The 14,851-nt window shown below is 45.5% G+C and overlaps 1 protein-coding gene across 1 annotated transcript in view; it reads left to right on the forward strand.

Moving 5' to 3' along the window:
- The window catches only part of HELQ (helicase, POLQ like), a 606,359-nt gene that overhangs the window by 58,231 nt on the left and 533,277 nt on the right, over positions 1–14,851 (forward strand). Inside the window, exons 5-6 of the mRNA XM_086961870.1 lie at positions 10,405–10,477; positions 12,227–12,324. Of these exons, the coding sequence (XP_086817996.1) occupies positions 10,405–10,477; positions 12,227–12,324 (171 nt within the window). The remainder of the gene's footprint in view (positions 1–10,404; positions 10,478–12,226; positions 12,325–14,851) is intronic.

The following is a 14,851-nucleotide window of genomic DNA, read 5'->3' on the forward strand; positions in this document are numbered from 1 at the left end:
GCATTCAAGGACCGGCTGGACAACAACGCACACAACTGCAAGGAACTCTTCAACATCGTGAAAGAGCTATCCAACCCCAGCGCAGGAAACAACGACATCACCCCATCGCAAGACCTCTGCAACTCCCTCGCCTCATACTTCCACAACAAGATCGCGGACATACACAACAGCTTCAACAACCAACCAACGCACACCACGACCGAACAACCACCCCCCACCACCACCCTCCACGCCTGGACCCCGATCAGCACCGAAGACACCATCCGCACGATGAACTCCATCCACTCCGGATCGCCGACCGACCCCTGCCCTCACCACGTCTTCAACAAGGCCGACGCTGTCATCGCACCCCACCTGCGAGACATCATCAACACATCCTTCGACACCGCCACCTTCCCCGAGAGCTGGAAGCACGCCGAACTCAGCGCTCTACTCAAGAAACCCACAGCGGACCCCACCGAACTCAAGAACTACCGCCCCATCTCGCTCCTCCCGTTTCCAGCCAAAGTCATCGAGAAGACCGTCAACAAGCAGCTGGCCGCCTTCCTCGAGACGAATGGATCCCTCGACCCCTCACAGTCTGGCTTCCGAGCCAACCAAAGCACCGAGACCGCCCTCATCGCCGCCACCGATGACATCCGAGCCCTGATGGACAACGGAGAAACAGCGGCCCTCATCCTCCTAGACCTCTCCGCGGCATTCGACACTGTCTGCCACCGCACCCTAGTACAGCGCCTCAGCAACGTCGGAATCCAGGCAAGGCTCTGGAATGGATCATCTCCTTCCTCGACGGAAGAACACAGAGAGTCCGCCTACCACCGTACAAGTCAGAGACCACCGAAGTCATCTGCGGCGTCCCCCAAGGAACCTCGCTGAGCCCCACCCTCTTCAACGTCTACATGAGCCCCCTCGCGGCCATCGCACGCCAACACAACTTCAGCATAATCTCCTACGCCGACGACACCCAGCTGATCCTCTCCCTGACCAACGACCCCGCCGCCGCAAGAGCCAACCTGCACGAAGGGATGAAAGAGGTAGCCGAGTGGATGACGACCAGCCGCCTGAAACTGAACTCAGACAAGACGGAGGTCCTCATCCTGGGCTCTTCACCCTCCGCCTGGGACGACTCCTGGTGGCCTCCCGCCCTGGGCACCGCACCCAAACCGACAGACCATGCACGCAACCTGGGCTTCATCCTGGACTCCTCCCTCTCCATGACCAGACAAGTCAACAACGTCTCCTCGGCGTGCTTCAACATCCTACGCATGCTACGGAAGATCTTCTGGTGGATCCCCACCGAGACCAGGAAGACCGTCACCCAGGCCCTCGTCACTAGCCGACTGGACTACGGCAACGCCCTCTACGCCGGTACCACCGCCAAGCTCCAGAAGAGACTCCAGCGGATCCAGAACGCCTCAGCCAGACTCATCCTCGACATCCCACGAACCAGCCACATCTCCGGACATCTGAGAGACCTACACTGGCTCCCCGTCAACAAAAGAATCACCTTCCGCCTCCTCACCCACGCACACAAAGCCCTACACGACCAAGGCCCGAGCTACCTCAACAGCCGAATCAACTTCTACGCTCCCAAACGCCACCTCCGTTCAGCCAACCACGCCCTCGCCGCGGTCCCCCGCATCCGAAGAGCGACTACAGGAGGAAGGTCCTTCTCCTACCTGGCCGCCAAGACCTGGAACTCCCTCCCGACCGACCTGCGCCTGACCCAAGACCACCTCTCCTTCAGGAAGAAGCTGAAGACCTGGCTGTTCGAGCAGTAGCGGCACCCCCCCCTACCCCCAGCGCCTTGAGACCCTACGGGTATGTACTGCGCTCTAGAAATGTCTTTGATTGAACCGGCAAGTTACTGGTGGTGCCTGTTTGCACAGGGTGGTCACTCCTTGACCACAAGGGAGATGTCTTCAGTCCTCTAGTCGGTATAGAACGTTGAAGGTCCAAGAGTTTCGTTTCAGTCCAGGATAATCTAATGTCTCGAGACACAGCTCCTATCTTTATACTGATTTTAGGGGCTGGATTACCTGCTAGGTCCCTCCTATGGGTGGACCCTGAGAAGGGGGTGGTTACACCCCTTTCCCTTTGTCCAGTTTCGCGCCAGAGCGGGGCTGGAGTGCCTCAGCAACTTGTTGAACCGGACTATGCATGGAGCACCTTGCGTGCCCCAGGCAGTGTCTGGAAAAGCATCTTTCCATTCAACCCACGCTGCCCCAATACACAACAGGCTGTCTGGGGAGGTGCTAGCACCTCCCTCGACAGGAAACCTATTGTCCAGGCCTCCCTTGCCGGAGTTTTGTCCAGCTGCAGGAGGTCTGACTTGTGTCTGTGACAGCAGCATCCATTTTGTGATGCTGAGGCTCTGTTTAACTTTAACCGGGTAAAGCAGTAACTACATGTCTTCTCCCTCTAGAAGGGTGGAATGCTACCCCCGCCACCAGAACTGGCGGGGGTAGTATTGCAAAGTGTTTGACACCTTACACGACATGTTTTGATAAAGCCAAACCAACGTTAGCATTAACCGCGAGGTTCTTAATGCACTTAAGAGTATATGGTATGGCTATATCATAGAACAGATATAACGACATGGTTCCGAAAGCTGCAGAAGGGCTCAGCTCATGCTAGAGCACCCTCTCACATAAAACCAAGCACTCTGCCTTCAGGATTGTCAAGGCCTACCATAGGAGTGACTTATAGGTATATATGTGTCTATATATAAACGTAGATACAGATATACTATATCCAAGTAAGCGGTGATTACACCACCTTACCCAAGCTGAGTGATCAGCCTATGGTGTCAGTTTGGATGGCCAGCCAGGGGTGGCATAATACATGCTGCAGCCCCTGGTAGGCCTTGGATGCACCTATGCCCTGGGTACCTATGGTACACTATACAGGGGCTCACAAAGGTGAGCCAATTCCCAATTAGGTATAAACCTAAAGTACATGGTATCAATTTAGAGAGAGAACAGCTGGGCTGTGGGTCTGATTAGCAGGCCCACAGCCACACTAAAGTCGAAAAACCAGAGTATCGCAGCAAAAAGTGGGGGTGACCATCGGAAGCAGACCCTACTCCCCTACACTGATCATGTTAGAGTGGTGTGATATGTATAATACACACGAATAGAGTAGAGCGATATAATTTTTTACTTGTATGAATAGAGGAAGAGAAAACATTTGATCTAGGCAAGTTGTCGTATTTAAACAATGTTCTCAATGAATGGTAACAAAGTTGGATAATTTATGGCATTGGGATGAACTAAGCAGATCCGTCTTGTTTCACCATTTTTATTTATGATTGTAATAGAACCTTTGGCTATGACCATTTGACCAGATCCAGTTCTCAAAAGGACCTCTTGTTGAGCCTCATAAAAACATTATTTTGGTCATCAGACCATAAAAGTGCAAGTGCGATACAGTTCATACAAATGATCAAAAATCAAACAAACTGAATTATTAATCTAGTATAAGGAATAACTGTGCAACCATGGTTTAAAAAGAAGTTAGGGGATAAAACATTAACATCTTTAGTGTAAACTCCTGACCGTTTAAATATAACTTTAAAATATGGACTGAGTGGTTGATTAAAACCGTTCTAAACACTAGAAAATAAAATGTACCACTATTTCAATCTTTCAACAAATTCCTTCTAGTTGCTAAGATATGACCCAAGATCTCTGCAACTGAGCAAGCAATCGCCGGAGTAGAGTCTGATTTAAGTATACAGAGAGAGCTTCAACATAAACACGTGGACCTAACTGCTTGCAAATTGGTTTGAGCCATTATACTCTGGGACGGAAGTACATTAGACAAGCAAAGAAAACATGGGCAGTAGATTCAATTACAAAAGCGCAATTAGGGCAAAACTGGGAAGTTGTGGGCAGCTGTTGCCAGGAGCATGTAAAAGAGTTCAAGGGCAAGGAGCCAAACCTGAACTGCATATAAAGTTTTCTATCATGAGGTACTGTAATAATGTCTATCTATATAATGCTCGTATGAGCCACGTTCTTTTATCAAGGCCCCTGTTATTTGCCTGTGCTTTAAAGTCAGTTTAGCCATATGTTGCTTCCATGACATGTCTTAAGAAATAGTGTGCATATCTATTATTTATTTCAAGAACGGATGTATATTGTTTGCGCTCCTGAAACTTTGGTAATTTGGGTGGAAAATCAACTAGAAGAATGCGGATTTAAAACCCATCACATCATTTGTACTAAAGTTCTGTTAGCAAAATGGAAATTGCGATGGGCTAAAGATGGGATTTAATTATCAGGGGCTTTATAATACAAATAGATATTGTATGTATGTATGTATGTATGTGTGTTCTTATATAGCGCTCGATGACCCGAAGGGTATCTCGGCGCTTGCCTTGGGAACCCGTCCTGGCTTTTCCCTGTGAGATAGCCCCTACAGGGCATCCCCAAGGTGAAAGCCAGGCATCCCGCCGCGGGGGGCCGTTGTGGAGATTAAGCAAGCTTAATGCCCAGAGTTGCAGAGTGAGAACACATGATTAGAGCAGGCACCGAAGCGAGAATTATCAAGTCCGTGGACATTTGAGCTCAAGACCCTGCCGCGTCGGGAATTGAACCCTGGTCCCGGGTCTGTCCTCTGCTTCAGGGTCTGCCTGCTCTACACCGTGAGCCACACTTCTCCACTTCTCCATATTCCATGTCTAATGTATTTTTTAACACTTTCCTTGAATTAACACCGGTTCAATTAAATTGTAAGAGATGGGATCAGCAAGTTCCTAATACGAACTCCGAAAGCATCCCAAAAGCAAAGCTTAAAATCAGGTAGTTGGAAATCCTCTCTGCTATAAGGAAGTTTAAAAAAAAGCACAGCCAGCCTAGGTCTTTTATAGGCCCAGATGAAGCTACCAATAGCACCCTCATGGCATTTGAAGATAAAGTCCGGAACCTGAAGCAGTAGTGCACGAAAACGATGGGGGGACTTTAGAAGGATATTCATCTTGATGATGTTGCAACTCCCTAGGATGCTAATCGGAAGACTGTTCCATGACCGGATCTTAGCTATAACGGACTGTAATAAGGGTTCTTAGTTCAATTGGCAAATGTGATCAACCCTGGTGCACAACCTAATTCCTAAATAAGTAACAGCTGAGACAGTCCCAGGAGTTGGGCTCTCCACTTGAAAGTTTAGCAAACATGTTTTTTGTAAGGTTGAGTTTATATCCGTAGACAGCCCAAAACCTCTCAGCCTCATTTGACACCTGGCTGACCGCATAGGGTCACAGGTATGAATTGCAACGCCATCAGAACTAATTTTCATCTTGGCTCCATTAAATATGACTGGCCGAATTAATTGATTAATGATAAGGAGCGTTGGGTGGGGTTCAGTATAAAGGGCAAATAGGGGAGACGGTAGACGACCCTGGCAGGTACCCCTAAAGATACCAAACAATAGAGCACTGTGCTTATCTAGGACCGGCCTGGCCAAAAGGTTTCTATAAAGGCACTGAAGCCGAGGTGTGAATCTGCCACCTACGTTGAAGGATCCCATTGTTGCCCATAGAGAATCCCATGAGACCCATTGAAGGCCTTCTCAGCATCTAATAGTGTAAATCCGACCCTGTTACCCATTAGCTCTGCAACATCAAAAACTACAACTGCTGAATTTGTGTGGTTACTAGTGTTTCTGCCTGGTACGAAACCATGTTGTTGAGGTGAAACCAGATACTGAACCAGGGGGGCCAGCCGTGAGGCTAACACTTTGGCAAAAATGTTTGCATCGGAGTTGATCAGAGATAGGCCGATATGACCCTCTCTCGTCCAGAGGGCATCCTTCTTTGATAGGACTACTACATTAGTACAACTCCAAGAAGCGGGGATCTATCCACCATCATCGGTATGCATTACCAACTTCATAAATTCCGGGAGAAGTATCTCACTGCATGTCTTATAAAATTCCAAAGGGATAGTGCCTTCTCCCGCTGCTTTCTCCATTGGAAATTATCTAATTGCCGCCTCGACTATCAGGAATATGATAGCTCCCTCCAATACTAAACCTGATGAGGATTGAGGCAAGGTAGACTTGCCCCATGTAAGTATTCATCGTTCCCAGACTGTCTGGTTGGCCGTAAATGTCTTTATAGAAATCACTAAACTTCTTTGCTATAGCTTGAGTGCCGTTGTGAGGAGTGCCGTCTTTATCCTTAATATATTGTATTAAATGTCTGTGTTTTCCTTCCATAATTTGAGGAACTAACACCCTACTGATGTTCTCCCCGTATTCATATTGAAGCCCTTTATTCATATAATAGTTAACCGCCACCTTATCTCTGAACCTCCTATGCAATAAACGGGGATATTTAACTAACTCTGGATACCTTGCAGGGCTTTTATCCGAGACTGCTTGGGCATGCTTATACTCTAGCTCCTGTATTGGTAGGCACAGCTTAGATGCCTCATTTTAGGCAAAGCTGAGCCAGAATTCAATGTTATAAACTCCCTGAGAAGACTAAACAAGCGAGTTCTATAAACAGAATTTGAGAGACTGGGATGGGATAACGTAAAACGATGGCTCTCCTTGCTAGTGTTAGGTTTCATCAATGTCAACAGGCCCAGGTTATGGTCTAAAGTTCTCTTGGGACAGACCATTATTTTTTGCTAGTCCTCTGTGTCCAATGAAAGCCTCATCAATTCTAGATACTGCTTGTATGGAGAACAGTAAACTGTATCACCAGGTTAAATGAGATATAAAGTCCTCCATTAATCAACCAAACCATGCATCTGTGCTATCTCAAGAATAGAAACCCTAGTTTGACCATGCAAGGATGGGCAATTCAATTAGTAGTATCAGCCGCATAGTTCATTATACAGTTAAAAACATCAACAAGTAATGGATCACACGACCACTCTAATAGTCTAGATTAAGCCAGCCGAATAGCACTGGGTCATCACTGTGGGCTGTTTACAGTGCAAACAGTAAACTTCTTATGTGTAATCATTAACTGAGCAATCAGCTACCTACCCTTCAAATCAGAAGCTATTTTAAGAACTTTATAATCAAGGGGTCTAGAGCAGAGTATGTCAACCCTACGTATAGAGATTTATAGAGATTCATTGGCTGGTGCAGATGATATTGTAACCGAGCTGCCTCAAGAGAGACCGGTCTTTATGCGCAAGGTGAGTCTCTATTAAATACAACACCTGAGGCCTATTGATGACTATTACTTCCATAACTAGCTGACATTTAAGAGGGCAGTTAAGACTGGACACATCTCAGCACATTAGTTTAAGCTGAGACATAGTAAATATTTGTTAACACAAAGAATGCATAGGGACAATGTAGGATGTTGTTTTTAGCAATACACAACACAATCTAAATACCTGCAAATTAACTGTATGCATCCAGCAGGAAAGCAAAAATAAATCACTTTTCTATAATTCTGAAGTATGCTGAAAATAGTGATTTTATTAGGATTGAAACAAATCAAGACACTTACTTGCTAATGCACAAATTATAAATATTCACAGAAATCCAATTTCCATGGGTTATCATTTGTGTGTTGTATAGATGTATCAGCAAAACTATGTCTGTGCAGATGTAGTGCCCATTTCAATGGAAAATGTGCTGTCTAAATGACAATATGCTACCACATGATGTTTAGTTACATTGAAAATTCACCCTGAACCATGTCCATTAAAGGTAGATGGGTTGCAAACGTGTGTTATTCCAAAAAATGGGCTGTGGTTCTACAAGTTTGGTAACCACTGGTGTATAGCATGAAGGCGTCTCTCTTTATGCCAGTGGTTTGAGTTTTTGTGATGTGAAGACTCCTAGCTGCACCTCTTTTTCCGATAAACAAAGGCTGCTGTTGGTATATTGGGAGGGGAACTTTGAAAATCTTCAGAACCTCCTAAAATCAGGCAGAGTTGTGCCTGGAGAAGTCACAAACTCTGTGTTGAGTAGCGGTTCCCGGGACTAGATCATGTTGAAAAAAGGATTGTGCCACTGAAGGCTGTTCCCAAGTGATTATCAATAGTCTTAAAACCAATTAAAGGAGGTTCTTACCCTTCAGCAGAATCTATGTTGTGTGACTCCGAATTATAACTCGGCTCATAACAGGCTGGGTGAGAAGTTGAGTTATCTGGGTAATTCGGAAGAAAGATCTGTGTTTTCAAGAAAGATAACTTTTCTTTGTAAGTTACCACGAACCATCATTAACATTAACCTTCTTGCTACTGTTTACACACAGTGTGCTCACTTTGTACTCCGTTGTTGCCTAGACTCGATTTAGGCTCTGGCTTTCAAAAACGGATACTACCTCAAGTCTTCTGTCACTTAGTGTTCAAGAAAACACTCTCAAGATGTCCTGAGAGGACTGTCCAACTTGCAGCAATGTACTTCCTTTCGTTGAATTCACTCAAAATACATCTGGTCATTACCTTTGCCAAACTCTTTCTGATCTACATAGGCAGGAGCTCATATATTGAAAACCAAGTGTGACACAGTCTTAAAGTGTAGTGATCCAAAGTCTTAATAAAAACCCAGACACCCTTCTGATATCAAAGAGCATGCATACTGTAATAAGAGTGTAAGTTTGCAGAGTATTGTCACTGTCACCATAGCGCTAGTTCTCTCTCCTTCCCGAAACATTTAGCCACTCTCTGTTCCCTAAGAATTGCATTCAGACATTACCAGTGCTTATACACACTCAATCATCGGTGCTCGCACACTTCTCAATCCAAGGATCCCCCCCAAAAAAAAATCTATCTCCAATTTCAAGGTCAGTACGTATTTTAAAAGCGTTTTGCAGCATCCAGGAGAAGTCTGTACGTTAGGATCCAGGATCGTTCTCTTTTAGCCACAGCCCAACTATGACAAGATGTTGCCGGATTTCCTCTGTCCTGAGAGATCTAAGATGGGCAATAGGAGGCATAAGCTTCATGTCCTGGTGCTTTTGTGGCTCTTGAACCTAAATGTTTCGAGTAGCAAAGTCTGGGTGAGCCAACAGGCTTTGAGCAAGGACTCACATCCTGCTGGCCCTAACACTATCACCAGCATGATGAAGGCAAAGGTAAGTAGTCATCACAGTCTGCATCTATGGGATAAGGAGAGGACTAAAATCCCAAGTGAGCGTTTCATAACTCCATTGGCTGCGGTCCAGACAGCACCCGATACTGTCAGAGAAACATCTGTGGTCCAGAGCTGATGACTTTGATGGGCCAGCTTCCCAGCTGGGTGACGAGAACACCATGTGAGAGTTTAAAGATTTTTGCGGCAGCGCTGATGACCACTCTAGGATGAGGAGCCTATTTTTCTGTTAAGAAAGGGCACTGGAAGTGTCCTGGAGAAGACAGCCCATAGGAGAACCCAGTGCTAGTTGCCTTGTGGAGGCCCTGCCCAGAGATAGGATTGATCAAGAAGTACGGTCCTGTACTAGAGGGCCATCCCTCCTGCGCCTGATAACTTTTCGTACTCCCTGACAATCTAAATAACTTCTGAAGATTCTTCACGCTGAATTGACTAACCTGTGATTAGCAGTTCCTGCCCTTTGAAGATTGTGCCTTTCACTTGCAACTGCTCCCCTGTGACCTTTGTTGTCTTGACATTGCCGCAACTGGGGGCTCCTGGTCCATGGGCTCCAGTAACATCTCTAGTCCCCTAACCGATTCCCACCATACCTCCGTATGACTCCATGTGCGGGCAGCTCTTATCCTGTTTTAGGCTATGGGTTTTGTTTGGTCTGTAACTACTTATAGATGGCCCCCAATTGCGCCATATCGGCTGCTCTGCCGCCAGCAGTAAAGCCTGGGAGAAGGTGTTGTGGTGTGACAAAGAAACTGTGATCGGGTGGCCGCAATCAGCTGTTTTGGTGTGTATTCTTTTGCCTATAGTGTGGACTTTTACCATAATATTTTTTAATTAAATCTTTAAAAGTTCAAAATGTATATTTTTAGAAATGCAGAAGCTGAATGTAAAACTGATTTGTACATGACTGTGGCATGGATACATGTCTAAACGTAGTTTTTATAGTGTCACCTGAGTACTGTGAGGAGCGGATCTTAATGACTTCCTGACCTAGCTAAGAGTAATGCTGTGTATCCATTCAGAATCATCTATGAATGTTAATTGAAAGTGTTTCAAAAAATGCAAGTTAATGCTGGAAGGAGGGTATCCAAAATCCTCATAATACCCTAGGTCTTCTGCTGAGCAAAGCAGTTTCCTTTCGTCTGATTAGTTTTACAGTGTTGAGCATTGCACCAGTGCTCCGACTGATTACACTGGTAAGGGTAGGTTTCATGAACCTAATATTTAATTTTACTGTAATCAGTTTGTTATTCATTTGTCACTTCTTTCTGTAATTAGTTTTTCTGCCAGAGAATCTTAACTAGAATGTATGTTTTCTTTTTTCTTATATTTTTTCAGCTCCACATGCTTGGTGAAGGTAGTCGTGGGGCGATTTTGGAAATGACACTAGCTAAAATTCTCTACATGAGTAGTAAGCAATGATTAACTTTCTTTTAAAACTAAAATGCATTTAATTTGATTGTTCTATTATTCCTCTTTCTCTCCATGCGATGTGGAAAAAGAAAGTACACCCTCTTAACATCCTGGTGGTTGGCATTTTAAGACATTTAAACCTCACCTAGTCCTAACAACAAATAAATTAACCTCTTGTGACAAATACTACACACACATTTCACTTTGTCATGATCACAAAAAGGAATCCGATAACAGAGTAGAACATCATTAACAGCTTATGAGGAGGCTGAAGAGTAGCAGGAGGAATAGGAAGGCCACTGGACACAATGAGTTGGAGAATTCTGGGACAGCAGGAAGCAACTAAAACAGCAAAGTTTGAAACCTAGTACAGTTGTAAAGTGGTAATTTGAGGCAGTGTTTCTAAGCTGGGAATATGTGCAGTAGCTGCTGCAACTTGTGCATTCGTGGAAAAACTGATCCTCCTTCACAGATGCAGTACTTGATAAGACCACATCCTGTGTTGTTGCTGATGCCATAATCCTTTTGGGAGTTGACCCTGGAATGATTGTTGGCACCCTTTGTAATTGTCTTGTTGATTTGTATTTGATGCCTGTAAATCCCTGATCATCTTTATTGTGAAGCGCTCTGATATCCCATGGGATCTTGTACGTGCTATATAAATCTATATAAATAAATAAATTGTTGCAGAGCACAGTTTGTCTGGCTGAGACCCTCAGAAGCTCCTGTGGGGCCAAAGCCCCTGCTGTCAGCCGTCAATTAGGACAAGTAGACTTCTTGGGTGCTGCAAAGGCTTGATTCGTCCAGTGGTACATGGCAAGTAAAGCTTTGACTATTCTTTGTAGCTGCAGGACCTGGCAGGGGCGGCCTTAGGCATGTGCTAGCTGTGCACCTGCACAGGGCCTCCAAACCCCAGGGGCCACCATGCCAATATATATCCTTAATATAATAATGGATACATATTTGCGTGGTGGCCCCTGGCAGGGATTTGGCGGCCTCCGGCTCTGTTCCACTTCCAAACACCCTGACCCCCCCCCCCGCTCTTCACTGGCCTCCGCGCTCTGCCCAGACCCCCTCTTCCGGGGCCCCCTACCTACGCTCCCTGCCCAGGCCCGCCATGAGCCTAGAGCCGCCCCTGGACCTGTACAACTCATAATCTTTCAAATAAACATGCATACCTCTCTATATCAGAGCATTCTAATGAATCTTGCGAGCCCCGCTGTCCAACAATTAAAGCTAAGCCAAAAATGGATCTTGAAAAGCACAGTGATCTAAAATACACCTGTACATCTAAGAAAGAAAAAGCAAAGAATCAGGAAAAAGTCCAGACCTGAACTTTTCTGAGATGCTGTGGTGGGAACTAAAAAGAGGTGTGCATAAATGATTGGCCTCAAACATCACGTTATGGAAGTTTTGTAAGTAGTAGTAGGCTAGAATGCCTCCTAGGTGATGTGATTGACTCAAATACTTTCACATGAAATGTTGACTAACTGGTAACTGAATCACAGGGTGCACTTTCTTTGCCACACAAGGCTGTTGAATATTGGAGCTCAAGGTTAGATGTATCTGTTAGGAGCTGGTGAAGACAAAATAAAGGTCAGATATATCTTCATGTCTCATTTTCAAATTACTGCTGATAATGCTCGACTTTCTTTGTGAAGTGAAAATTGTGTTAATCTTTTACAATAATTTGTTTACATTGTGTATTTAAATACATCTTTCCACACTGTTGTATATTGTTTTGCAGAAACAACACAAATAATTGGGATGAGTGCAACGTTGAACAATGTTGGGGATCTGCAGAAGTTTATGCAAGCTGAGTATTACACAAATAACTTTCGACCTGTAAGTCTGTGTCCTCTTGAACTATATTTAGATGAAGTATTCTATATATATTGTACAATAATTCAATGTAAAATGTATATTAATACTGCCACTGGCCAGAATTGTGAAAAATTGCTGTGGATGTATGGGAAACCCCTGAATTTGTCAGCAAGGTACCACTTTGTTAGGGGTTTTGTTTTTTTGTAAAACATTTGATTGATTTTTTTTGGGGAAGCGTAGCACATACAGAAATCACAACACCCCCCTCCGCCCCCTCCAGTTGCCGCAGTCTCCAATTGTTCATACTTTGTCAAACTTCTTGGGTTCTCCTCTACCTTGATTTATTCCTTTTTAGGTCGAGCCTAGACTGAGCACTGTAATCCTCCTTTAGGTGTTGGAACACATCCAGCACTGGTTTTATTGGTTGGTTGGTCTGCCTTCACACATTCCATTGATTTCTTTGCTTAATAGTGTACATTTGTCTTGCCTCCTGGCTGTTTGGATCCCTGTTTCTGCCATCTCCTTGCAGCTCGCTGTTTTTTAAAATTTTTATTTAAGGCACAGAGTGAGCCTACGCGGAGGCTCGAACCCGGATTCCCAGTACCAAAATACGGATCTGCATTTTTTTTTTTAGCCTTTTATCTATATTTTCCGAGGCCCCCTCCCGTTACACCCACCCTTAACCCTTTCTTTCTGTTTGTTCCTTATTGACACAATGCAGACTGCCACGATTCTGCGCTATTTTCATTGCTGCCGCGCAGTGTTTTGAAACTTGAACTTTTTGATTAAAAATGGAACTAACAGCTTTCATCTTCTTGGGGCAAAAAAACCTTTTTGTGTTTTATTCATTAAAGCTTGCATGTGATTACTGAAAGATTAAAACACTCACCAGAAAGAAGAGATGGGAAACAGCAGGCCTGATTGAGAGATGGGCTTTAGGATAAAAAAGGTTGCCAGCACAACCTAGAGTCAGATACAGCCCAGGGCACAGCGGCACATTTAAAAAGCTAAGCTCTCCTCGTTGGTAAACCTGGACAACTTGATCTTTGATGTAGCCAGCTTCTGACTGGCCTCTGAAAAATCTGCGGCTGCTGTTTCATTTTTTTCTCCAACAGTAGTGAGGGTGGGAAATTTCTATCCGCCCGGGGCCCTATAGGAGCAAGGTGATGTACCAGTAACCATGACTCTCTGGCCATGGCACATTATTAGATAGAGACAGGCACTCAAAAATCAACATTTACCAAGGTTGGATGACTGCACCATCCATATTTTTAAAGCGCACATTAACAAGCATGAGGGCACTTCAAAAAACTTCTCAATAGTTTACAAGATCTATCAACCAGAGTTAATTTTTCAATTAGTTAGTTGTTCAGTTTGTGGTGTTAGGCAAGCAAAAGGCTTTTTTAGGTCGAGCCTAGTGTATCGCGCATGCGCTGCTCTATGGGAGGCTGCTTGTGAGCACTCCAAACTTCCCCAAAACTTCTCAGTGTGGGTGTGACTCCACGCACACATTTGATTGGCCTTTGCATGTGGCTTTCAATAATGAAGGCACGTAAATAGTCAAAGGCAAGTGCATGTCCCACCTCTTCTACAAATGTTCACTCCCACAGCGTTTTGTTCTCGGGAGCGAGCAGCGGCTCGCAGGGTGCAGCTGCATTCCTAGTCTCGTCCTGGATCAGGTTACTAATTAAAGACAGCGCAGTCGCTTTCGCGGCCGCGCTTTTTAAATTTTCTGTTGCTTTGCTCCTGCCCCCTACCCCTTGTCCGTGCTCACAATGCTCCCACCCCCTCCTGTCGTCGAAGCCCTGCTTCCTGCTCTGTGAATACGTTCATTGCGGGCTGCGGTGATCAGTGTGTGGCTGACAGCCCACTGGCCTTGCGGTGCGTTACTGCTCATGGAGGCCTCACAGAGCCCCACTCCGTCTTCGCTGCAGCCCCTTCCCTTACTGCGGCGCTGACGGCATCTCAGGCCTGTCATGGAAGGCTAGATAACGAGACATGCCTCTCTGCCACCTGAAGAGGCTGTCGATGTGCGTTACAGGGTGAATTAAATTAGCTCCTGGGTTGCATGTAGTCTGCGATGGAGGAGGCGGGGTCTACAGAAACCGTTGTACAACGTGCCGCGTGTGAATGTGGAGTGTTATTCTTATCTGAAAGAGACACGTTAGTGATAGATTCCTTACCTTAGAACATCCCCAGGCGTCAGACTGCATCCGGAAAATTTTGCGTAGCAATACCCTGCGCGCCGGCAGGCGTTGTCCGCGGCACCGCGTCCGTCGTTGGCGTCGTTGGTGCCGGAATGATGTCGTCAAAGTACTTAGACCCGCCCATGCGCGCTGACGCCAGTTCTTCTTTTTTCCGCGCCAGCTAGCGCAGATCCAGAGAAGCTCTACCCCTTAGTCTTTTTTGACTAAACTTTTTGATCTTTTTGATCATTTCTCTACTCGAGTCTTCGCCTCCTATGGTCCCGGTAGGGATGCCCGGGTTTAAACCCTGTTCCAGGTGCGACCGACTGATGTCGGTTACCGACCCCCATCGCCGGTGCCTC

This window comes from Lissotriton vulgaris, chromosome 3_1, assembly GCF_964263255.1.
Source record: "Lissotriton vulgaris chromosome 3_1, aLisVul1.2, whole genome shotgun sequence".
NCBI lineage: Eukaryota > Metazoa > Chordata > Amphibia > Caudata > Salamandridae > Lissotriton > Lissotriton vulgaris.